This window comes from Nerophis ophidion, linkage group LG08, assembly GCF_033978795.1.
Source record: "Nerophis ophidion isolate RoL-2023_Sa linkage group LG08, RoL_Noph_v1.0, whole genome shotgun sequence".
Taxonomy (NCBI): domain Eukaryota; kingdom Metazoa; phylum Chordata; class Actinopteri; order Syngnathiformes; family Syngnathidae; genus Nerophis; species Nerophis ophidion.
In genome coordinates, this window is record NC_084618.1 from 66,615,490 (window position 1) to 66,641,843 (window position 26,354).

General features: G+C 41.1%; 2 protein-coding genes across 4 annotated transcripts in view; one reads left to right on the forward strand and one right to left on the reverse strand.

Annotated features, from left to right (window-relative positions):
* Positions 1-9,142, reverse strand: part of LOC133558260 (translational activator of cytochrome c oxidase 1) — a 14,224-nt gene extending 5,082 nt beyond the window's left edge. Inside the window, exons 1-6 of one of the 2 annotated variants that reach the window (XM_061909496.1) lie at positions 8,886-9,142; positions 8,477-8,729; positions 7,163-7,269; positions 4,428-4,561; positions 4,167-4,329; positions 2,384-2,422 (exon numbers count right to left, since the gene is read on the reverse strand). In XM_061909496.1, coding sequence (XP_061765480.1) covers positions 2,384-2,422; positions 4,167-4,329; positions 4,428-4,561; positions 7,163-7,269; positions 8,477-8,726 — 693 coding nt within the window. In that variant the 5' untranslated portion in view covers positions 8,727-8,729; positions 8,886-9,142. The remainder of the gene's footprint in view (positions 1-2,383; positions 2,423-4,166; positions 4,330-4,427; positions 4,562-7,162; positions 7,270-8,476; positions 8,730-8,885) is intronic. The other variant, XM_061909497.1, reaches the window with a different exon arrangement.
* The window catches only part of pth3r (parathyroid hormone 3 receptor), a 29,540-nt gene continuing 11,707 nt past the window's right edge, over positions 8,522-26,354 (forward strand). The window contains exons 1-4 of one of the 2 annotated variants that reach the window (XM_061909493.1): positions 8,522-8,745; positions 12,380-12,481; positions 12,613-12,770; positions 26,191-26,296. In XM_061909493.1, coding sequence (XP_061765477.1) covers positions 12,669-12,770; positions 26,191-26,296 — 208 coding nt within the window. In that variant the 5' untranslated portion in view covers positions 8,522-8,745; positions 12,380-12,481; positions 12,613-12,668. The remainder of the gene's footprint in view (positions 8,746-12,379; positions 12,482-12,612; positions 12,771-26,190; positions 26,297-26,354) is intronic. The other variant, XM_061909492.1, reaches the window with a different exon arrangement.

The window sequence follows — 26,354 nt, forward strand, 5'->3', positions numbered from 1 at the left end:
ACACACACACACGTGTGTATATATATATATATATATATATATCTGTAAATAAATATATGTATATATGTGTGTGTATATATATATATATATATATATATATATATATATATATATATATGTAGGTGTGGGAGAAAAAAAATCACAAGACTACTTCATCTCTACAGATCTGTTTCATGAGGGGTTCCCTCAATCATCTCCTGATGATTGAGGGAACCCCTCATGAAACAGATCTGTAGAGATGAAGTAGTCTTGTGATTTTTTTTCTCCCACACCTACATATTGCGCTCTACCACGGTATCGAGCACTATTCTCCGGATAATCCAATCAAGATATATATATATATATATATATATATATATATATATATATATATATATATATATATATATATATATACACACACACACACACACACACACACACACACAACCAGTGAAGTTGTGTAATTTGTAAATAAAAACATAATACAATGATTTGCAAATCCTCTAACTTATATTCAATGGAATGGACTGCAAAGACAAGATATTTAATGTTCGAACTGAGAAACTTAATTTTTTTTTGCAAATAATCATTAATTTAGAATTTAATGGCCGCAACACATTGCAAAAAAGTTGGCACAGGAGCATTTTTACCACTGTGTTACATGGCCTTTCCTTTTAACAACACTTAGTAAATGTTTGGGAACTGAGGAGACCAATTTTTGAAGAGGAATTATTTCTTATTCTTGCTTAATGTACAGCTTAAGTTGTTCAACAGTCTGGGGTCTCCGTTGTGGTATTTTAGGCTTCATATTGTGCCACACTATTTCAATGGGAGACAGGTCTGGACGACAGGCAGGCCAGTCTAGTACCCGCACTCTTTTACTATGAAGCCACACTGTTGTAATACACGGCTTGGCATTGTCTTGCTGAAATAAGCAGGGGCGTCCATGATAACATTGCTTGGATGACAACATATGTTGTACCAAAACCTTTATGTACCTTTCAACATTAATGGTGCCTTCACAGATGTGTAAGTATACCCATACCTTGGGCACTAATACACCCCCATACCATCACAGATGCTGGCTTTTGAACTTTGTGCCTAGAACAATCCGGATGGTTCTTTTCCTCTTTGGTCCGGAGGACACGACATCCACAGTTTCCAAAAACAATTTGAAATGTGGACTCCTCAGACCACAGAACACTTTTACCTTTGCATCAGTCCATCTTAGATGAGCTCAGGCCCAGAGAAGCCGGCAGCGTTGCTGGGTGTTGTTGATAAATGGCTTTCGCTTTGCAAAGTAGAGTTTTAACTTGCACTTACAAATGTAGCGACCAACTGTAGTTACTGACCGTTGTTTTATGAAGTGTTCCTGAGCCCATGTGGTGATATCCTTTACACACTGATGTTGATTTTTGATGCAGTACCGCCTGAAAGATCGAAGGTCCGTAATATCATCACTTATGTGCAGTGATTTCGCCAGATTCTCTGAACCATTTGATGATATTACGGACTGTAGGTGGTGAAATCCCTAAATTCCTTGCAATAGCTCGTTGAAAAATCTCCCGTCCAAAGGCAAAACTCAGTAACTCAATTTTGGTCAAAACTGAACTGATAATAATTTTGGAGTTACTAGGTGATATGCTTTACATTAGTGTATGCGGTATTGTAATTTGTTCCGTAAGTAAGCTGCTTACTTGGACGAGAGAAATGTTGTTCTTAAACTGTTCGACAATTAGCTCACTCATTTGTTCACAAAGTGGTGACCCTCGCCCCTAGTTTGTGAACGACTGAGCATTTCATGGAAGTTGCCTTTACACCCAATCATGGCACCCACCGGTTCCTAAATAGCCTGCTCACCTCTGGGATGTTTCAAAGTTTTTTTGATTGATTGATACTTTTATTAGTAGATTGCACAGTACAGTACATATTCCGTACAATTGACCACTAAATGGTAACACCCGAATAAGTTTTTCAACTTGTTTAAGTCGGGGTCCACGTTAATCAATTCATGGTACAAATATATACTATCAACATAATACAGTCATCACACAAGTTAATCATCATAGTATGTACATTGAATTATTTACATTATTTACAATCCGGGGGGTGGGATGAGGAGCTTTGGTTGATATCAGAACTTCAGTCATCAACAATTGCATCAACAGAGAAATGTGGACATTGAAACAGTGTAGGTCTTATTTAGTAGGATATGTACAGCCAGCAGAGAACATAGTGAGTTCAGATAGCATAAGAACAAGTATATACATTAGAAGTACATTTGAGTTGTTTATAATCCGGGGAGATGGGATGTGAATGGAGGAGGGTATTAGTAAAGTGTTGAAGTTGCCTGGAGGTGTTGTTTTAGAGCGGTTTTGAAGGAATATAGAGATGCACTTACTTTTATACCTGTTGGGAGTGCATTCCACATTGATGTGGCCTAGAAAGAGAATGAGTTAAGACCTTTGTTAGATCGAAATCTGGGTTTAACGTGGTTTGTGGAGCTCCCCCTGGTGTTGTGGTTATGGCGGTCATTTACGTTAAGGAAGTAATTTGACATGTACTTCGGTATCAAGGAGGTGTAGCGGATTTTATAGACTAGGCTCAGTGCAAGTTGTTTTACTCTGTCCTCCACCCTGAGCCAGCCCACTTTGGAGAAGTGGGTTGGATTGAGGTGTGATCTGGGGTGGAGGTCTAAAAGTAACCGGATTAGCTTATTCTGGGATGTTTGGAGTCTAGATTTGAGGGTTTTGGGGATGCTGGGGTACCAGGAGGTGCAAGCGTAATCGGAGAAGGGTTGGATGAAAGTTCTCGCTAGAATCCTCAAGGTGCTTTTGTTGACCAGAGAGGAGATTCTGTAGAGGAATCTCGTTCTTTGGTTGACCTTTTTGATCACCTTGGTTGCCATTTTATCACAGGAAAGATTGGCCTCTAGAATGGAACCTAGGTAGGTGATCTCATCCTTCCTGGTGATAACAATGTCACCCACTTTTATAGTGAAGTCACTGACCTTCTTAAGTTTGATATGGGACCCAAATAGGATGGATTCCGTTTTACCTAAGTGTATGGATAGCTTGTTGTCAGCGAGCCAGGTGCAAATATTGAGGAGTTCAGCACTGAGGATTTGTTCCACCTGTGACTTGTCCTTGCCGGATACCAGCAGGGCCGAGTCATCCGCATACAGGAACAATTCACAGTGGCATGCTGATGGCATGTCATTCACGTATATTAGGAACAGTAAAGGTCCTAGTATACTGCCTTGGGGGACTCCACAGCTTACTGAGAGGGGAGGGGACATGGTGCCGTTCACCTCTACCACCTGTTTCCTCCCCTACAAGTAAGATTGCATCCAGCTTGATGAGGTTTCGTCGAATCCAACAGTATAGCATGGTTAACGGTGTCAAAGGCCTTCTGAATGTCCAGCATGACCATACCGCAGTATTTTCCCGCGTCCACCTCATGTTGGATGTGGTCGGTCAGATAGAGAAGGCATGTGTCAGTGGAGTGGTTAGTTCAGTTTTGATGTGCATTTCTCAACTTTCTAAGTCTTTTTTGCCAATTGTGCCAGCTTTTTTTAAACATGTTACAAATTCCATCCATCCATCCATTTTCTACTGCTTATTCCCTTTGGGGTCGCGGGGGGCGCTGGTGCCTATTTCAGCTACAATCGGGCGGAGGGCAGGGTACAACCTTGACAAGTCGCCACCTCATCGCAGGGCCAACACAGATAGACAGACAACATTCACACTCACATTCACACACTAGGGCCAATCTAGTGTTGCCAATCAACCTGTCCCCAGGTGCATGTCTTTGGAAGTGGGAGGAAGCCGGAGTAACCGGAGGGGACCTACGCTTTCACGGGGAGAACATGCAAACTCCACACAGAACCGTGACTACTCAGGACCTTTGTATTGTGAGGCAGACGCACTAACCCCTCTCCCACCGTGAAGCCCGTGTTGCAAATTCCGAATGAGATATATAGAAAAAATAAAGATTTCCAGTTTGAATGTTAAGTATCTTGTCTTTGCAGTCTACTCAATTGAATATAGGTTGAAAAGGATTTGCCAATAATTGTATTCTGTTTTTATTTACGATTTACCCAATGTGCCAACTGCACTGGTTTTGGGGTTTGTATATAAATCATACATATATACACAATTATAAACACAAATATTTTGTCAGACCTGCAAAATGGGAGTGTTGTCCTCATCCGTCGTTTCCTCAACATCCTCTGCTCCAGCTTCGATGGCCAGCTCTAGCGCTTGCTCCAACGTGATGTTCTGACTTGGTATCACCACCACTCCTCTCTTGGAGAAGTTGCTGCTTGCTCCCTGTGACAGCATCCCCCTGTGGTCAGGTACAGAATTACCCCGCAGTGAGAAACTCAGTCTGCTTAAATAGGAGTGTCTTTGGCTGCACCATCAGAACAAAATAAGCAAACTGACCCGTTTTTAATAAGGATGCGTCTGATATCCTGGTGGCTGCGTGTCACCTGGTCACTCAAGACTTCAATTATAAGAAAGAATCCGCCCGGTCCTCGAGCTTCAAAAATGTGCGGGGTTGCTGATTTGCCCTTTTCCTGTGGCAAGATAACAGTTTTAAATATCTGATGGATGGATGGTGAGCGGTCCCAAGCATAGGCGCCGATCCCGTGGGTGCTTCGGGCTCCAAGCACCCACGGACAATGCTGTGCACCAACATGGGGTTGATGGCAACTTTCAATCTTTAAGACAATTTTTGATAAATCAATTTTGTTGTTTTTAATTTTGAGGCGAATTTGGCACATTATACTTAATAAATCAGTCACTAATCATATAGACTTTAATTATCAAAGTCTAACCAATATTTAATTGTGCCTGATAATGAACTAATGACAATCGCAAGATGAAGGGCATACTTACTCAAGTGGCAGTATGAACAATGCCAACTCGGTCATAAACATGTGCCATATCGTGAAAACACACTTAACAACAATGACAAACACATTTTGGAAGAATATTTTCACCACAACACAAAATAAACACGATAGAACAAATTCACAGAATTTTCTGCAGCACCAACTCTTCCGGGACGCTACAGTATAAACAAACGCTATTGGTGGATCTACACGTAACATCCACTGTAATAATACCACGTGCAATAGCGTATCTAGTTGATACTACTATTATTGCAACAATATTTTTTAACATCACAAAATCTTTCGTTTTGTTTTTTTTAATTAATATTATGTTTATAAACTCAGGAAATATGTCTCTGGACACATGAGGACTTTGAATATGACCCATGTATGATCCCGTAACTACTTGGTATCGGATTGATACCCAAATGTGTGGTATTATCCAAAACTAATGTAAAGTATCAAACAAGAGAAGAATAAGTGATTATTACATTTTAACAGAAGTGTAGATAGAACATGTTGAAACAGAAAATAAGCAGATATTAACAGTAAATGAACAAGTAGATTAATAATTCATTTTCTACCACTTGTCCTTAATAATGTTGACAAAATAATAGGATGGAAAATGACACAATATGTTACTGCATCCATCCATCCATCTTCTTCCGCTTATCCGAGGTCGGGTCGCGGGGGCAACAGCCTAAGCAGGGAAACCCAGACTTCCCTTTCCCCAGCCACTTCGTGTAGCTCTTCCCGGGGGATCCCGAGGCGTTCCCAGGCCAGCCGAGAGACATAGTCTTCCCAACGTGTTCTGGGTCTTCCCCGTGGCCTCCTACCGGTTGGACGTGCCCTAAACACCTCCCTAAGGAGGCGTTCGGGTGGCATCCTGACCAGATGCCCGAACCACCTCATCTGGCTCCTCTCGATGTGGAGGAGGAGCGGCTTTATTTTGAGCTCCTCCCGGATGGCAGAGCTTCTCACCCTATCTCTAAGGGAGAGCCCCGCCACACGGCGGAGGAAACTCATTTCGGCCGCTTGTACCCGTGATCTTATCCTTTCGGTCATGACCCAAAGCTCATGACCATAGGTGAGGATGGGAACGTAGATCGACCGGTAAATTGAGAGCTTTGCCTTCCGGCTCAGCTCCTTCTTCACCACAACGGATCGGTACAATGTCCGCATTACTGAAGACGCCGCACCGATCCGCCTGTCGATCTCACGATCCACTCTTCCCCCACTCTTGAACAAGACATTTCTAGGTACTTGAACTCCTCCACTTGGGGCAGGGGCTCCTCCCCAACCCGGAGATGGCACTCCACCCTTTTCCGGGCGAGAACCATGGACTCGGACTTGGATGTGCTGATTCTCATCCCGGTCGCTTCACACTCGGCTGCAAACCGATCCAGTGAGAGCTGAAGATCCCGGTCAGATGAAGCCATCAGGACCAAATCATCTGCAAAAAGCAGAGACCTAATCCTGCGGTCACCAAACCGGAACCCCTCAACGCCTTGACTGCGCCTAGAAATTCTGTCCATAAAAGTTATAAACAGAATCGGTGACAAAGGACAGCCTTGGCGGAGTCCAACCCTCACTGGAAATGTGTTCGACTTACTGCCGGCAATGCGGACCAAGCTCTGGCACTGATCGTACAGGGAGCGGACCGCCACAATAACACAGTCCGATACCCCATACTCTCTGGGCACTCCCCACAGGACTTCCCGAGGGACACGGTCGAATGCCTTCTCCAAGTCCACAAAGCACATGTAGACTGGTTGGGCAAACTCCCATGCACCCTCAAGAACCCTGCCGAGAGTATAGAGCTGGTCCACAGTTCCACGACCAGGACGAAAACCACACTGTTCCTCCTGAATCCGAGGTTCGACTATCCGACGTAGCCTCCTCTGCAGTACACCTGAATAAACCTTACCGGGAAGGCTGCATACATCAGCAGGTAAATTAGGAGCCTTTGTTTATTTACTTACTAATAAGACAAGTTGTCTTGTATGTTCACTATTTTCTTTTTAACGACAAAATTGCAATACAAAACGTATGTTTAATGTACTCTTAAGATTTTTTTGTTAAAATAAATCAAATAATGAAATATTTTGTGGTCCCCTTTATTTGGAAAAGTACCGAAATAATTTCGGTACCGGTACCAAAATATTGGTATCGGCACAACACTAATACACACACACCGAGCACCCACTGACAGAAATGTTGATCGGCGCCTATGGTCCCAAGTCAGCCGGGATAAGCTTCAGCCAATCAGGCTGGAAAACCTACCGCATTCTTGATTGCAGTCTCTATGGATACTTTTGGTATGTTCTTGTTCTTGCACTGCTCAATGATGTTTGCTAAATTTACATTCATGTCTGGATTGGCTCCACCCTCTGCAATGGAGATGAACACATGAATGAATGAAACTGTTCTTAAAGGCCTACTGAAACCCACTACTACCGACCACGCAGTCTGATAGTTTATATACCAATGATGAAATCTTAACATTGCAACACATGCCAATACGGCTGGTTTAGTTTACTAAATTGCAATTTTAAATTCCTCGCAAAGTATCCTGTTGAAAACGTTGCGGTATGATAACGCGTATTATGACGCGTGCACGTGACATCACCAGTGGTAGCGGACATGATCTTCCAGCACCGATCACGGCTGAAAGTAGTCTGTTTTTATCGCATAATTATACAGTATTCTGGACATCTGTGTTGCTGAATCTTTTGCAATTTGTTCAATTAATAATGGAGACTACAAAGAAGAAAGATGTTGGTGGAAACCGGTGTATTGCAGCCGGCAGTAGCAACATAAACACAGCTGGTGTTTCTTTGTTTTTTGTGAAGCTTTAATATGGAACAGAGCGGTCAAGCGAACATGTTTCTCTACCACATGTCAACCGGCAGGTTTCGGTGAGAAAATGGTGGTAATAAGTCGGCTCTTACCGTAAACATGAGTGGAGCTTGTGTCTTCCCTCCTGCAGCAGCTGTCAAAGAGGCAGCTGCGACTTTCTTGGCTCCTCCGTGGCTTCTCTCAGAGACACTGGCGGTCACCACACCCCTCCGACTTTCAGGTATGACTATATAATCTCACTAAAACACTAGTAACACAATAAGCAGATATGGGATTTTCCAGAATTATCCTAGTAAATGTGTCTAATAACATCTGAATCGCTCCCACTGCCCTCTTCTTTTTTTTTCTTCTTCCAGTCCTTTACTCTCACTATCCTCATCCACGAATCTTTTATCCTCGCTCAAATTAATGGGGAAATCGTCGCTTTCTCGGTCCGAATCGCTCTAGCTGCTGGTGGCCATGATCGTAAACACTTTTCAGGATGTGTTGAGCTCTACAACCAGTGACGTCAAGCGCACATCGTCTGCTACTTCCGGTACAGGCAAGGCTTTTTTATTAGCGACCAAAAGTTGCGGACTTTTATCGTCGATGTTCTCTACTAAATCCTTTCAGCAAAAATATGGCAATATTGCGAAATGATCAAGTATGACACATAGAATGGACCCGCTATCCCCGTTTAAATAAGAAAATCTCATTTCAATAGACCTTTAAAACTTCCGCTTTGCGGGCCATGCATACCTTTTACGGCGACCTTGATCATCATGCCAAACTTCATGATCAGTCGTGACCTCTCCGCATCTTTGGGCCCTTTAATGTGTTTCACCTTGGACCACTTGTTGTGACCCGCACACAGGGCGGGGCTCAGGTGGAGCGCCCTCCACACCTGTAGTAGGTCTGGCTCACACCGGGCGGCGAGAATGCAGGTAGGACTAACCCGATGAAGGGGTTGCAGGGTATGGAGAGCCCGCAGAGCCAACCGCCCCGCCATGCCCTTCACACAAATACAGGTTAATGACAACACCTTCCATAGATGTGGTGCTCACATGGCGCTCGAACGTGCCAGATATCAGAATCACTCTTTGCGAGTATTATTTAACATTGCATGCAAAACCAAATATACAACATTGTTTAATCTTTCCGAACTTACACGTTGTCCACACAAGATGACGCCGGGCCAGGAGTCCTTGTTGAGAATTTACCACTTCCGGGTTCTTGTGACGCTGATTGGTGAGCTTTCAAAATAAAAGTTGTTGCCCGACTTCCGTAGAACAAAACAGTTGCCGTATCGAGCCTTTTGACTCTAATACACCATTTGAATTAATTATGCTCAGTTGAGTTACTTTGAGCTGTAACCAAAGCAGACTGACCGTGTATGTAATTATTCATAACATCTTACATTACGATCAGACATTTACAGTGTTTTTAAAAAAAACACACACAACTCACACAGCGTTCGCTTCCTGGTTCTCTGCCAATCACACGTCAGCCTTTCACTCGGTTGCCTTCATGAACCGCCGGAATTTATACATCTACCTATTTAAAAAATATATTGATTAACGATGGTACAAATGTACCAAATGGTGCGTGACTTTTAATAACATCTTCTTCTTTGTTGACAACATTCCTACATTTGAAAATGTTGTAAAGTAGTTATATTTACAACAACCAAGATTTGGTTTTATGTAAATAAATCGTGAATCCCGGTGTGAATCGAAATAAGTGCTCGCTGCGAAATAAGTGCCCAAGCGTGTCGTGGCAAATATTTAGCGCCTTAAGTGCGAAATATATGCCCACCCTATTGTATACAGTGTGTATGGGACGGCTTGCCAAATAATTGCCCCTGTGGCCTCAGGGAGAGTGCATACGAGGTATACTCATCAGTTAAACTTGGATTTGCTGATATTGTTAGCTAAAAGAAAACCCGTATCATACCAAAGTTACTCTTATATATATTGTCTTAGGCTATTACATATAGAGAAACGGCAGGATGAAACAAATAAGATCAGTAGTTTTAATGCCAAAAAACTGCCCGGCGCACTGGACTCCGCAGGTGGGCGCATGCGCACACCCCCCTTGAGCACTTATTCGGCTGGGCTCAAATTTGGAGTGTGGAGTTTGCATGTTCTCCCCGTGAATGCGTGGTTCCCCTCCGGGTACTCTGGCTTCCTCCCACTTCCAAAGACATGAACCTGGGGATAGGTTGATTGGCAACACTAAATTGGCCCTAGTGTGTGAATGTGAGTGTGAATGTTGTCTGTCTATCCGTGTTGGCCCTGCGATGAGGAGGCGACTTGTCCAAGGTGTACACCGCCTTCCGCCCGATTGTAGCTGAGATAGGCCCCAGCACCCCCGCGACCCCAAACGGAATAAGCCGTAGAACATGGATGGATGGATAAATCCTGAATCCATGAACTGCCAGAATTTAGGACCACACCAGTATAAGCCCAGTCCATCCATCCATTTTTTACTGTCTGTCCCGCTCCAGGTCGAGGGGGTTGGCTGGAAACTATCCCAGCTGAATTCAGGCAGAAGGCAGTTTAAACCCTGGACAAGTTGCCATCTCATTGCAGATAATCCAAGTCAATTATATTAATGTATAAAAATTGATCTAATAATATATTGATATTAGATGGTACAAAGATGTCAAATGTTATGTCACTTTCAATGCCTTCTTTGTTGACAACATTCCTAAATTTCGGAAAGTTGTTGTGTCCTACATCAGGGGTAGGGAACCTATGGCTCTAGAGCCAGATGTGTCTCTTTTGATGACTGCATCTGGCTCTCAGATAAATTTTAGCTGACATTGCTTAATACGATAAGTAATGAATAAATCCGCTGGTAATCACAGTATCAAAAATAACGTTCAAAATATAAAACATTCTCATGCATTTTCATCCATCCATCCGGTTTCTACCGCACCTGTTCAAGAAGTCACATTAATGGTAAGAAGTATTTTATTTATTTTTGGCTAGCCTCAGAATAACAACGTTATTAAAAAGAATAAGAGACTTATTATACTCTAAAAATGTTGGTCTTTCTTAAAAATGCACGCATATAGTTGTATTCAGTGTTAAAAAAAAGAAAAGAAAAAGTTGTGTGGCTCTCACGGAAATACTTTTTAAAATATTTGGCTTATATGGCTCTCTCAGCCAAAAAGGTTCCCGACCCCTGTCCTACATGATGGATACAATAGTTTGATTTGTATGACAACGACCCTGGCCTAGTCCTGGAATTTGGGTCGAGGCCAGTCAAGGCCAGTCCGTTATATTATTATGAGTGTAAAAAATACAATTATATTAATATACTGATTCGATGATGGTACATAATACCACAAAGGGTGCTTCATTTTTAAAGTTGTCTCCATTGTTGACGATATTCTTAGTGTAGCAGTAATTTTATTTACAAACCCCCGTTTCCATATGAGTTGGGAAATTGTGTTAGATGTAAATATAAACGGAATACAATGATTTGCAAATCATTGTCAACCCATATTCAGTTGAAAATGCTACAAAGACAACATAATTGATGGTCAAACTGATAAACTTTTTTTTTTTTTCAAATAATCATTAACTTTAAAATTGAATGCCAGCAACACGTGACAAAGAAGTTGGGAAAGGTGGCAATAAATACTGACAAAGTTGAGGAATGCTCATCAAACACGTATATGAAACATCCCACATGTGTGCAGGCTAATTGGGAACAGGTGGGTGCCATGATTGGGTATAAAAGCAGCTTCCATGAAATACTAAGTAATTCACAGACAAGGATGGGGTGAGGGTCACCACTTTGTAAGCAAATTGTCGAACAGTTTTAGAACAACATTTCTCAACATTGCAAGGAATTTAGGGATTTTACCATCTACGGTCCGTAAAATCATCAAAAAGTTCAGAGAATCTGGAGAAATCACTGCACATAAGCGATGATATTACGGACTTTACGGCCTGAGGGCCGGATCAGGTTTTATCCAACCCGCGGGATGAGTTTGCTGAGTATGAAAATTACCAAGAATTTTTTGAATGAAAGAAACAGCTGTTCTAAATGTGTCCATTGCATTTCGCAATAGCAATTATTTTAATCTATGTAGATGATGCTACATATATACAAAATAAACCACATGTTGGTACATCAGTTGAGGAAAATGATCCAACTACATAAACAACATACTGTAAATTGATATAGGTATATTTTTTTTATCTTGATGGATTGAAAATTAACACCATTGAGTTAACTGATTAACTTTATCACATGATATATTCAGAAAAAATAAATAACGACAAATAAAGTATATATACTATTAACCGCAACAGGTAATTGTAAAAAAACAAAAACCTACAACATTATGATTTGTACAATTTCAGAATATGCTTGTTCTATTCTTAAACAAAGAAAATAATCTGAAGTTGTCTTTATTTTTAAGTTATCGTGCCAAGATTTTAAAAGTCCTGCCCACTTAGGGGTATATTTTTCTCCATGTGGCCCCCGATCTAAAATGAGCTTGACACCCCTGACTTAGGCCTACTATGCTACTGTATTTTAATGTTCGTATTTGTGGTGGTACTTGGAGAGCCAAGTTTTTTCTGAGGTGGTACTTGGTGAAAAAAGTTTGAAAACCACTGCTCTAAATATATGTTTCTGTCACAGGTAGGTGACCCAGCAGAGCGAAAGACAAGATGAGGCCATATATCCTCAAAACAACTGCAGAAGGAGGAGGAGGCAGTGGTTACTCGCTCTCCTCCCCATAAGGTAGCATGTTCCTCCTGCACACATCTTTCTCTCATTGTGTCCACTGAGCCATGCACAGCAACATCACAATCTCCACAACCATGGTGAATGTTAGTTTCGGACCACCAACAACATTTTTGAACTTTGTCTAGCGGATCAGGAAGGAGCCCAGACTCAATTGATTATTGGGATTCCAAACCAGAAAGGGATGAGACAACATGGAAAGTTATTCAACGTATCGGTGATGTTGCCGGCAGTGGGAGTTGGTCTTTTGGCTCTTTTTCACAGTGCAATAACTGTGACTGCATTGGTAAGTGTGCTCAGCTTTGTCGTATTGATTCATTGATTATCTTGTTCACTGGAGGAGCTAAACACTTACATATTTTCTAAAACGGCCATGTGTATTCAAGCATTAATCAGTAGTTATGTATGTGATAATAATAGAAAAGAAAATCTAAAAATATAAAAAAGTATAACAAATAAAAAACTATACATTTATTTCCTGAGGATTTAAAAAATTATATTAAAATATGAAATGTTTTGGTGAACAACAAATGAAGCATCCTGATAATGATTTAGTTACAATGAAGTACATGTTTATAGCATTTACTAATACTTTTATCACTTCCCGTGTTTAATATCTTCCAGATGCCCCATTTTTTCAATACCAAAGAAATATTAAAAAAATGTTTAATGGTAGAGTTGAAATATTTTTTCAATAGAATAAACAGTAATATAAATACATAATGGAGTAAGAGTTGATGGATAATAAAAATGTGGAGAATGTGTAATACCTTGATTGATGATGAAAGACTGTGGACTACATGATAAGTAGAGCAGTAAAATCAACTTAAACATAACATAATGGGTATACATAGCATAAACGTGTAAGATCAACAGATAAGCATGTAACAGCTGACCTTATTAAATAACACGATTCTGCATAATGAGAGTAGACACTCTGGGAGTAAGAACCAAAATCTGTTTTTTTAAAAATCCCATAAAAAGGCCACCTGATGATGTGAATTAAATATTACAAAGTGACATAATATTGTCAGAAATAACACTCCCATATTGCTGAACTTGGGGCCAAATATAGAAAATAGCATGTATCTGCGAATTTGTTTTTAGGAAACAGCCTGGCCATTGGATAAGTAACGCAAGACACCAATTGTTGAACAATTCATATGTTTATGTAAATGTATTAATTTGTAAAATCCCAAAGCAGAAAAGTTTTGACAAAATCCAACATATTAACAGCGACACCTTAAAGTTGTAAAACATTTTAAATAATGAATATACTTTTTTCAAAATACCACCAGAATGTAATAGTGCTGTATTTCCTGGCTTGTGTTTTTTGTGTAATGGCCACACAAAGTGGTAAAAATATGAATAATATATTGTAATGTCTAAATTCAGCATACAAACAAAGGTTTCATAATCAGTGAAGCTGCTATCTCCAGGGTCAGACCATCACCTGTGAGTCTGCTTTACCTCACACGCCTTCATTAGCGCTGACCCCTCACCCTTTGAAGGTATTACCCGACCGCAGCTAAGAGCGTCCCCTCCCCTCGGAATCGCATCTCTTCATCTTCGCGGGTCGATAGTAAACGTCGACCTCGGACAGACTTACAACCCGCTGCCCGCTCAGCCTGAAAAACAGCAGTCATTAAAGAGTGAATGTTATTATGACACCTGGGGCACAAACTAATTGTTTCTATTGACGCTCACTGTCGTTCCCGTTATTGCCCTGCAAACGTTGAATCACGTCGTAATTATGCGAGGACTGTTCACGCTTTCACCATCCTGCATTTATTGAGTGGATGTCCAATGTCTTTGAAAAGGTTAACTGTGCCTCAAAAGTAAACCAAAACATAATCATCAAGACCTGAGCCAATGATCATGTACTTTTTATTTTTATTTTTACATGGGATACTACGACTTAAAGGATGACAACACGTGATGATAACCATATACTGTAAAAAAATGAGCAAGCGAGTAATTGTTAAATAACAGTAAGTAAAATCAAAAATAGTTTTTCACAGTAGTAAATGCAGTGGATTCGTGCCAACCAAGAAACAGTAGAAAACCTAAAATTACTCTGTATATATTACGTAGAAAACACATGATTTTACTGTGAAAAGAATGAAAAAATGTACTGGTCATTTGCAAAAACTGTATTGTCAAAAGCATGCAAATACTCTAAAATGTATGGTATTGTTATGATGTCTAAATTAAAGATTTTGCAGATTGTCCATTTAAATTTACTGCATACCTTAATTGTTTTATTGTTTTGTGTTAAAGCATTTGCCTAGTTAACTTTTGGCGAACAACATGTTTTCCTGTATTTTTGTGGCAAGTCGTTTCAGACACTGAGGGGTTATGACTATGTGTTTCATTGTCAACTGCCTCAAAATGAACCACGCTGGGTGTTTAAGTGTGTTGGAAGTGGTTGCGAGCACCTATTGAACAGGTACGGAGAATTCAGGGCTCACTTGAGGGACATATTGCAGAAGGCCATGTTGTGAGTTGTCCAGTGAAAGGTTGTACAAATACTTTTAAGTTAAAGCCCTCATGTGCTGCTCAAGTATACTGGAAAAACAGGCATTTTGCAGAAACTAGTATTGGTGACAGGGCAGCACGGTGTGGTTAGCGCTTGTGCCTCCCAGTGACAAGGTCCTGGGTTCGATCCCCTTTTTGTGTGGAGTTTGCATGTTCTTCCCGAGACTGCATGGTTTTCCTCCGGGTACCCTGGCTTTCTCCCACCTCCAAAGACATGCACCTGGCTGATTGGCAACACTAAAATTGTCCCTAATTTGTTTTACAGTGAATTCCTGTCAACTCCAGCTGCCAGTATTTTACCGTCAATTCTATAGGTTTTTTTTTGTAAACAGGTTAACAATGTATCGGTTTTTTTCATAGTAATTTACCATAAAAATAAACACTTATCAAATGTAAAATGAACAGCTTCAACATCAACATGCCGTAATGTTATGACTATGACTGTATTTTTTACGGTGAATTCCTGGCAGCCAAATTTTTATTTTTTACAGTGTAGATCTGTACACATAGGAAGATTCCTGGCTGCTAACTAAAATGCAATTAAGTCAAAAATAAACATCCAAGGATACTGCAGGTGACAGTATTGCTGGACAAACACCTTCCCGTGCTCTCTTTATTGTTGAGTAGTTGTTGTTTATTAGTTTTGTTATACAATAGTTCACTTCTATGACAGTCAGGAATGTTACTTCAAACTTAGCCTGATTGTATTGCTCTGGAAACTACTTCCTGTGCCCTTTCTGTGGCACGTCCGTCAGGCGTCTTGCTTAATTCTAGTTTTATTTTTTTGTCTGATTGGCAACACTAAATTGGTTCTAGTGTGTTATTTTGAGTGTGAATGTTGTCTGTCTATCTGTGTTGGCCCTGCGATGAGGTGGCGACTTGTCCAGGGTGTACACGGCCTTCTGCCTGAGTGCAGCTGGGATAGGCTCCATCATCCCTGCAACTCCGAAAGTGACAAGCGGTATCAAAGATTGATTGATTGATTGATTGATTGATTGATTGAAACTTTTATTAGTAGATTTTAAGTACAGTACATATTCCGTACAATTGACCACTAAATGGTAACACCTGAATAAGTTTTTAAACTTGTTTAAGTCAGAGTCCACGTTAATCAATTCATGCTAAACCATGAATGGATGGATGGATACACAATGGATCACTTGTATGGTGATGAGTTTTTCCTCAAAGGATACCAGTGATGACAAAGAAAGTGTGATGATAACCATAGATTGCGGGAATTTAACAACTTACTGTATGACAATTGATGGATTCTTGCTGTGAATTAAAATGCAATTAATTTATCATTAAATATCCAATAATATCTATAAAACATTTCCCTCTCCATTACTTTGTTTTGCTTGATTTTGGTTGAAATACACAGTTGTTCACTTCTTTTCACAGCACCACATTCTGGGCTCCCATACACAAGACTCCTAAAGGGCCCCCTAAACCCAATGTTGCTACCCCATAAGCATACACACATACTTGGTATGATTACATGCTCTAAAAGACTAATTATTGTATGGAGTTTGTTAAAACTGGCATTTTAAAACACATTAAGAGACCTTAATTAGTTTGTTGACTTAAAAAAATAGGATTAATATATCCATCCATCCATCCATTTTCTACCGCTTATTCCCTTTGGGGTGGCGGGGGGCGCTGGTGCCTATCTCAGCTACATTTAGAGCATATATACTGTACTGCAGATAAACCGTACTAAATAATTTGGTTTAAAAAAAAAAGTTTTGTAATGTTTCTTTTACAAAAAAGTGCCAACAAGTGTAATAATCATAGTTTACTTAAATATGATTATAAATCTGTCTTTAACTTCCGAGTGTAAAGTAGAGAGTAGAGCAGATTTACGTACAATTATCATCAGTGGTCATACAGCATGAATCATAATAATACATTCGTATTATTATTATTGTTATGATTATATTATTGTTAGTGCATCTCCGGGGGGTAAAACTCCTCATGCCTTTAAAACCGAGCTAAGCTTCTTCCTACTCCTTTTCGATCATGTTAAAATGAGAAATTGGAAATTGTGATGTTTCATGTTGTAACTGTATGCATGTTCGCAGTAAAGCTAAACCAAAGTGAGGCCTATGTTTCGAACTTTAAACGTGGGTCCTTGAATGCACTATAGTTATTTGTAATGAGATGTGGAAAAAAAATGTTTTTACCTTTCTTCTACCACCTCAAACTTTGTTCCAAAATGCTGATGCTGTGTGGTGATTGGTGTTTGCTTAAAGGTGAGCTTTGATGACGTTATGATGTCTGATGTCTGTGTTGAATAACACTATTTTTGTGGGTTCTTCCGAGGATGTTGTAGTCGTAATGATTTGTGCAGTCCTTTGAGACATTTGTGATTTGGGGCTATATAAATAAACATTGATTGATTGATTGATTGATTGATTTTGCGTTTTTGATGGAGGGTGTAGGTAGTCTAAGACATTCTTAATTTGAGTCAAGCAACCTTTTTTTGAACCTCCATGGCTGGACGGTAGTATCTCAACTTAAGAGTGTTTTGAGATAAGAGCTGTTTCTCGGCCAAATGTTATACTTTAGGTTGCAAGCAAAGTATTGGAGGTACAAATATTAATACTGTGTTCGGCAACCCAAATTGTCCATATTATACCAAAAATGCAAAAAAATATATATGTCTGTGGCCACAAAAAAACTTAAAGCCTTATATAAGTGTTATAATGAAGGCAACACATGTTGTAAGTGTCTATATTAACTATATTAGCCTACAATCAAAGGCTGACTGCAAATCTACGTTGACAGAAATTTTGTATCCATCCACCCATTTTCTATTTTAATTCGTATTCTACACATTTTTTGCAACATTGGGCTTCACGGTGGCAGAGGGGTTAGTGCGTCTGCCTCACAATACGAAGCTCCTGCAGTCCTGGGTTCAAATCCAGGCTCGGGATCTTTCTGTGTGGAGTTTGCATGTTCTCCCCGTGAATGCGTGGGTTCCCTCCGGGTACTCCGGCTTCCTCCCACTTCCAAAGACATGCACCTGGGGATAGGTTGATTGGCAACACTAAAAAATTGGCCCTAGTGTGTGAATGTGAGTGTGAACGTTGTCTGTCTATCTGTGTTGGCCCTGCGATGAGGTGGCGACTTGTCCAGGGTGTACCCCGCCTTCCGCCCGATTGTAGCTGAGATAGGCGCCAGCGCCCCCCGCGACCCCGAAAGGGAATAAGCGGTAGAAAATGGATGGATGGATGGAAATCATTAGTAAATTGAGACTCCTCAAAGGATGAGATAACTTCTGGAAATCACTGGCTCAGAATGCCCAAAGGTATAGATGTGTGTCCCCAAGTTTAAGGAAAATGCAGGCTGTCTTCTTCTAATGGATGTATTACAATCTTTGCAAACTGAATAACATTTGCTGTGGTCTGGAACAACATGACGCACAAACAACAATCAGAAATGTAGCCAATATTATATACAGATATTGTGACAAGCGGCCAAAATGAGTTTCCTCCGCCGGGTGGTGGGGCTCTCCCTTAGAGATAGGGTCAGAAGCTCTGTCATCCGGGGTTGAGCTCAATGTAAAGCCGCTGCTCCTCCACATCGAGAGGAGCCAGATGAGGTGGTTCGGGCATCTGGTCAGGATGCCACCCAAACGCCTCCCTAGGGAGGTGTTTAGGGCACAACCAACCGGTAGGAGGCCACGGGGAAGACCCAGGACACGTTGGGAACACTATGTCTCCCGGCTGGCCTGGGAACGCCTCAGGATCCCCCGGGAAGAGCTAGACGAGGTGGCTGGGGAAAGGAAAGTTTGGGCTTCCCTGCTTAGGCTGCTTCCCCCGCGACCCGACCTTGGATAAGCAGAAGAAGATGGATGGATGGATATTGTGTCATGAGACATGCAAATATAGATTAAATAGACAGAGGACATAAGTAAAGGAAATTAAATGACTTCAAAAAGATAATAATAATAAGTATTCCAGTAAATCAATAAAATCAACAAAGCTCACCTTTGTGCAATCACGCACTGCATATAACGTTTGGTTGACAAAATGAGACGAAGAAGGAGTGGCATAAAACACGTCTTTCTGTGGCAGCGACGGATAAAGTAGTGCATGTAAACAAACTACGGTGAGTTCAAGGATCGCTGAAATTAGTAGAAAAAAACAGCGCTCACCAAATACTCTCATCAGTGAAGTTTTTTTAATATAATCAGTGGGATTTCTTACAGTTAAGAAGGTTTGTGTCGTTTTTGTCCTCTGACAGAAACCATAATAAAACACTTCATATTCACACATCTTTGAAAAAGCTCCAAGGAGCCACTAGGGCAGCGCTCAAGAGCAGCACGTTGCTGAATGCCAGAGTGCACCCCTAAGATCTGGTCTTACTCACTGACATTAGCTTATAGCTAGAGATGGACAAAATTTTGGTTTTCCAATCATGGAAAGGAATAAAGTGAGTGTGAAGGACAGTGCTGAGAAGAAGAAGCAGATGTTGTACATTGAATTTAAATTTATAATGTTGTTTTTTTATAACTTACATATTTAAATGACGGAAAAAGAAACTTGAGCGTTTACAAAAGCCTAGGGGCCCCTTTGTGTCCCCTCAACTTCAACGTCCTGCTTGTATGACAGTGAGGAATGTTAAAATGCCGCAGTTTGAGCCAGGAACATTTAATTTTACAATACTCGTTACAACAAACATCTTTCTGAACCTTTCCGAGGCGCATCTATGAGGTATACTTGCTTTGACTTTTCTCTTTACACTTGTTTGATGTAGAATACGTTGCCTGTACAGTTAATACATTCTATGAAGGCCGGAACAGATGAATTCCCTTTCTCATAGGGGAAAAAAAACTGTAAGTAAACCAGTGTCACAGACTTGGTGTTTTCCAACGTCATTCCAGGAATCTTACATGAGACGCAGTCGTGATATTACCTTTCTCAATAAGTCTGTATTGACTTGGGCTGAGCGTTGGTTTTCTGAAACAATACCCCGTCAAAATTCCCAGTGAAACCCAAATTCACCCACTGGCAGGTTATTTTAATGAACAATGCCAAGAAAGTTAAATGAAAAGTGTCTGTTTTTTTAATATTTTTTTGCATGGCATCCCTTGTTTAAAATCAACCAAGAAAAAATATTGAGATGTAATGTTGACGTGTCTCAGCAGTGGCAATGCAAACATCAAAACCCTTAGAAGAACATCATTTGTGGTCTTAAAAAAACCCAAATTTGTAAAACCAACCCCCCACCCCCTACCCGCAGTCGTCATTTACTGTATGTCCCCTCCCCCCGAACGCTCTCTTTTTTGCGATCACTGAACCTGTCGTTGACTCAGCGCCACTTTTGCAGCTCAATCGCGAAACCCACCCGTGAGGACAAAGCCCATGCTTGTGTGGCGTCTGAGGGATCTTTACCCCGCAGCATCCTGGACATGTAGAGGTCAAGACCCCCGAGCAAATGGGGCCGGTGGGAATCTTCACATTCCGCGTCCTCACTCAAATATTTCAACACTTTAAGGCATCGAAATCCTCAGGAAGGGGTTGACATGTTTCCCAAGTTGGTCAACAATTGGCTATTTTACTATTGTGCTATTATTTTATTGTCAGGCTTGCCACTGACTGTTAGTTTTTTAGTTTTTCCTCTGTGTGTGTTTGGTATTTCCTGTTTTTAGTTCCTGTCAGCTCTCTTATTTTGCCTGTTTTCTGTTTTTTCCCTGTGTGCTGTTTTCCCCTCAGCTGCGGCTGATTGGCACCTGGCCACATCTGGTGTCAATCAGCCCGCTCCTATTTTACCTGCTTTGTTCCTCCAGTCAGTGCTGGATTATTGTCGCTCCTGTCGTTGCTACCTGTCGTGTCGTGTCGTATCATATTGTGTCAATGCCGCGTTGCGGTAAGCTATATTTGATAGTGGTTTGTAGCTTATTGTCTTTTGTTCCCTGCTTCCAAGTTTGTTTTCATATTATAAGTACCACTTCTGTTTCTTGCTTGATACCTGCTAGCTTCCACGCTAGGCCTCTTTGTTTGTTATGCGCCCACGTGCCCGCTTTTTGTTTGTACCCTTTGTTTGTTTTTGTCTTAGTGTTTTAAATTAAATCATGCTTTCTCACTCCATGCCTGCCTCCTTTTCTGCATCTTGGGGTTCGTCACAAACCAACTCTGACATTTATATTGAATACAGAGCAGTGATTCAATTATTGGAGCCACTAAAATTTTGGTTATATAATCGGAAAATGCGAAATAACCAATATTTCCAAAATTAAGTTGCAGAGTGAAATTTTTTAAGTTGATTAGACAGAGCCTTGAAAGGTCAATAATTAATAACAACATTGATTTTGACCCAGTAGAAAAAAATATTATTTTGACAGTGCCCAATATGCTGGTATACAGGCCTGTCAAGTGATTAATTTTTCATCAGATTATTTAATCAGATTAATAAAATTTACTCTCATTAATCACATTCTAATTCTTTGAATAATCCTAATTAATCACGTTATTATTTGCTTGCATAAATAAAATTTTCTTTAAAAAAAAACCCCTAATATTTGGACACAAATGTCATAAGGAAAAGTTTTCTAAATGTTTTACTGAACTGCAAGTCACTTATTTGCTCAAAACCTAGTGACATTAAGTACAGTAAGAATTGAGTGCATTTTTTTTTCTAAAATAGAAATATAGCAAAGTTCACTTAATACAAAACATAAACATATTTCTTTAACAAGGGTCTGTGCTGCTTAATTTAAGACAGAATAAATTCAGTGTACAGCTTTATGATAGAGTAGGTCTCCAACTTTCATCACTATGAAAACTGCTGTGACAAAAAGAGGTGAGATATTTGTTTCACTAATTTCACTGGCAACATTTAAATTGTGCTTTATTTATAAAGCAGATCTCTCGGTGAGATTATTTTCTTTACGCTATGTTGTTTTATTTAACACACACTCATAGCTCATTAAAGTGGAATAAATGATATGTCACTATAGTTTTAAGACACATTTCTCCTACCAAAGGGTACAAACTGGATGTGTCATACCCTCATTGAATGACGACTTGTAGTCGACCTCGGACCAACTGCACTCAGTGATGAAACAAACACGCTCATATAAATGTTGCACTTAATAAAACCATAGACAGTAGAACACTTGTATTTGAACTTTTTTACACTTACTTTAGTTATCTGCTGCACTGACAAGATGCCTGCTCAGTGCATATTGGCTAATGTAGCGAAACTGCCGAGTCAAAACTGTTGTGTGATGTCACAATTCACCTTTTTCTATTACAGAGCACACCCTGCATGAACACAAAATAATCGACTCTGTTGGCAACTTACCTAATAGAAATACTGGACAAATTGTGTCCCTTCACAGCTCAATACGGAACGTGTACTTTTGTTTGTAAATACGGGACGAGTCAGTTTTTCAAGGGATTGTTGGCCATCCTCACAATCATGTTTCGCTTTAGGATGCTATTTTAAACTTGATGTTCGCCAATGATAAAGAAAATTTGTCGCTGCAATACTGACTAATTACCTCAGTTTTATCCAAAGTTCAATCGAGGTTTGTTTTGAAAGGAAAGTGTGCTTAGAGCACATCGCTCCATTTATCACTGGTGTGTGACGTGATCACTGCCTGTGCATATTGCGCATCATGTTTTATCATCATTTATTTATGGTAACACAAACATTTATTTTATTAATCACATGCATTTACACTTTAACATTGACAGCCCTAATATCTATGTATATGTATATACTTTATCCATCCATCCATTTTCTAGCGCTTGTCCCTCTCGGGGTTGTATATAGATGTAAATATATCTCTATATTAGGGCTGCGAATTTTTGGGTGTCCCACGTTTCGATTCAATATGGATTCTTGGGGTCGCGATTCGATTCAATATCGATTTTTTCGATTCAACGCGATTCTCAATTCAAAAGCGATATTTTTCTGATTCAAAATGATTCTGTATTCATTCATCCATCTTCCATCCATCTTCTTCCGCTTATCCGAGGTCGGGTCGCGGGGGCAACAACCTAAGCAGGGAAACCCAGACTTCCCTTTCCCCAGCCACCTCGTCTAGCTCTTCCCGGGGGATCCCGAGGCGTTCCCAGGCCAGCCGGGAGACATAGTCTTCCCAACGTGTCCTGGGTCTTCCCCGTGGCCTCCTACCGGTTGGACGTGCCCTAAACACCTCCCTAGGGAGGCGTTCGGGTGGCATCCTGACCAGATACCCGAACCACCTCATCTGGCTCCTCTCTATGTGAAGGAGCAGCGGCTTTACTTTGAGTTCCTCCCGGATGGCAGAGCTTCTCACCCTATCCCTAAGGGAGAGCCCCGCCACACGGCGGAGGAAACTCATTTCGGCCGCTTGTACCCGTGATCTTATCCTTTCGCTCATGACCCAAAGCTCATGACCATAGGTGAGGATGGGGACGTAGATCGACCGGTAAATTGAGAGCTTTGCCTTCCGGCTCAGCTCCTTCTTCACCACAACGGATCGGTACAATGTCCGCATTACTGAAGACGCCGCATCGATCCGCCTGTCGATCTCACGATCCACTCTTCCCTCACTCGTGAACAAGACTCCTAGGTGCTTGAACTCCTCCACTTGGGGCAGTGTCTCCTCCCCAACCCGGAGATGACATTCCACCCTTTTCCGGGCAAGAATCATGGACCCGGACTTGGAGGTGCTGATTCTCATTCCGGTCGCTTCACACTCGACTGCAAACCGATCCAGTAAGAGCTGAAAATCCCGGTCAGATGAAGCCATCAGGACCACATCATCTGCAAAAAGCAGAGACCTAATCCTGCGGTCACCAAACCGGAACCCCTCAACGCCTTGACTGCGCCAGCCGGAACTTCTCCACTTCGCGCACTAGCTCAGGCTCTTTCCTCCCCAGTGAGGTGACATTCCACGTCCCAAGAGCTAGCTTCTGTAGCCGAGGATCGGACCGCCAAGTGCCCTACCTTCGGCTGCCGCCCAGCTCACAATGCACCCGACCTCTATGGCCCCTGCTATGGGTGGTGAGCCCATTGGAGGGGTGACCCACTTTGCTTCTTCGGGCTGTGCCCGGCCGGACCCCATGGGAACAGGCCCGGCCAGCAGGCGCTCGCCATTGTGCCCCACCTCCGGGCCTGGCTCCAGAAGGGGGCCCTGGTGACCCGTATCCGGGCGAGGGAAATCTGGGTCCATGTTTTGTCTTCTTCATAGAGGTGTTCGAGCTGCTCTTTGTCTGATCCCTCACCTAGAACCTGTTTGCCTTGGGAGACCCTACCAGGGGGCATAAATCCCCCGGACAACATAGCTCCTAGGATCATTGGGACACGCAAACTCCTCTACCACGATAAGGTGGCAGCTATCCTATGTATTCATTCATTACATAGGATTTCAGCAGGATCTACCCCAGTCTGCTGACATGCTAGCAGAGTCGTAGATTTTTTTTAAAAAGCTTTTATAATTGTAAAGGACAATGTTTTATCAACTGATTGCAATAATATACATTTGTTTTAACTATTCAACGAACCAAAAATACGACTTATTTTATCTTTGTGAAAACATTGGACACAGTGTGTTGTCAAGCTTATGAGATGCGATGCAAGTGTAAGCCACTGTGACACTATTGTTCTTTTTTTTTATTTTTATAAATGTCTAATGATAATGTCAATGAGGGATTTTTAATCACTGCTATGCTGAAATTATAACTATTACTGATACTGTTGTTGATAAATTCATTTTTGTTTCACTACTTTTGGTTTGTTCTGTGTCGTGTTTGTGTCTCCTCTCAATTGCTCTGTTTCTTGCAATTCTGAGTGTTGCTGGGTCAGGTTTGGTTTTGGAATTGGATTGTATTGTTATGGTTTTGCTGTGTATTGTTTTGCTGGATTGATAAAAAAAATATGTATATATATAGATTAAAAAAAAAGAGAATCGATTCAGAATCGCACAACGTTAGAATCGCGATTCGTATTCAAATCGATTTTCCCCCACACCCCTAGTATATATAATATATATATATATATATATATATATGTGTGTGTGTGTATATACGTATATATTTATATATGTATATATAAAATGATGGATGATGTATACATATATATAACTGCCAAGACTTTTGTTGCTTTTCAGCGTTTTTTAATAGCTGTTGAACTCATTTAAGCTCATCAAAGCTCTGAGAATTTTTGCTTGTGTTTTTCTCGAGCCATCTGGTAGTTAGGAGTCGCAATTACAAAAACATGTTTTTCTTGTTTTTCAATCGACAATAATGATATTAATTCGTTTTTCTTGGAATGTATATGTGACCGTCTTAAGCCGTCGTCGCTCGGGTTCAGCAGATCACCATAGAAGGACATGCTTTTGAGCAGGTTTGACTCTTTTATTCTTTCAATAATTGTGTCTTTTGCCGGGTTGCTTTTCAGCCTTTCCGTCCGCTGCTTGCTCCTCGCTCTCCTTCAGTCGGCCGCGTCGTTGTCCTGCGCTCCGTCTCTCTCCGATCGCGCTTCATCCGCTCCTGCAGGCTTTCCAACTCCTCTATTGATCTCTCCTCCTTCTCCCCTTTTATACAGCAGGAGGAGATCAGTTAACTGTGTGCAGGTGTGTGTGCCACGCACCTGAGTCAAATTGTGGCTGCGTCGCTCGCGGAAAGCCCCGCCTCTCTGCTCCGCCGCATCCTCCGCCCTCTTGCCGCCATCTTGGGCAGGGCAGGGCACGCTGCCCCGCCGTCGTTGGCTCCGCCTCTCCACAGTGTAGTAATACAGCAGGAGTGCAGTCCCTTAAAAAATAGCAGTTATAATGAACGTCAATGGGGCTGAAAGAGTTTTTAAGAGAACGTGTGCATACTTTATGTTCATATCCTACTCTAACAACATTTCAATAAAAAAAAATAAAAAACTTTGGGCAACATTTCAGACCGCTAACCTTCAAACGGAACAATCATATTACAAAAGGAACAAATGTCATACCCGTTTTAGGCCTGAGGGTTGCACACAGGTTGCCGTTTCTGTTCTTGTGTCGGACAATTTTACCAATGGTTTATGGGGTTCAAACCAACAATAACACTTGTCGTATGACTCCCCAAAATACTATAAGGGAAAGTAAATATTTAAAAAAGATAAAAGTGAGATATTTTGAATATCCTACATGAACCCTGCTAATAGGAAATCTCACAGCCTTTTTTCGTGCTTTATAGGTGGACTCTGATGATGTCATCACTCGAGATGAACAGATCTACGTGCTGATTGGTGCGCACGCCAATTGTGAAAAGAGCATCAAGGCACAAATGGCACTTGCGCAAGGTTCGTCCCTCATCCGTACACAGATAACACACATTTTAAACTGATATATTTGTTAATG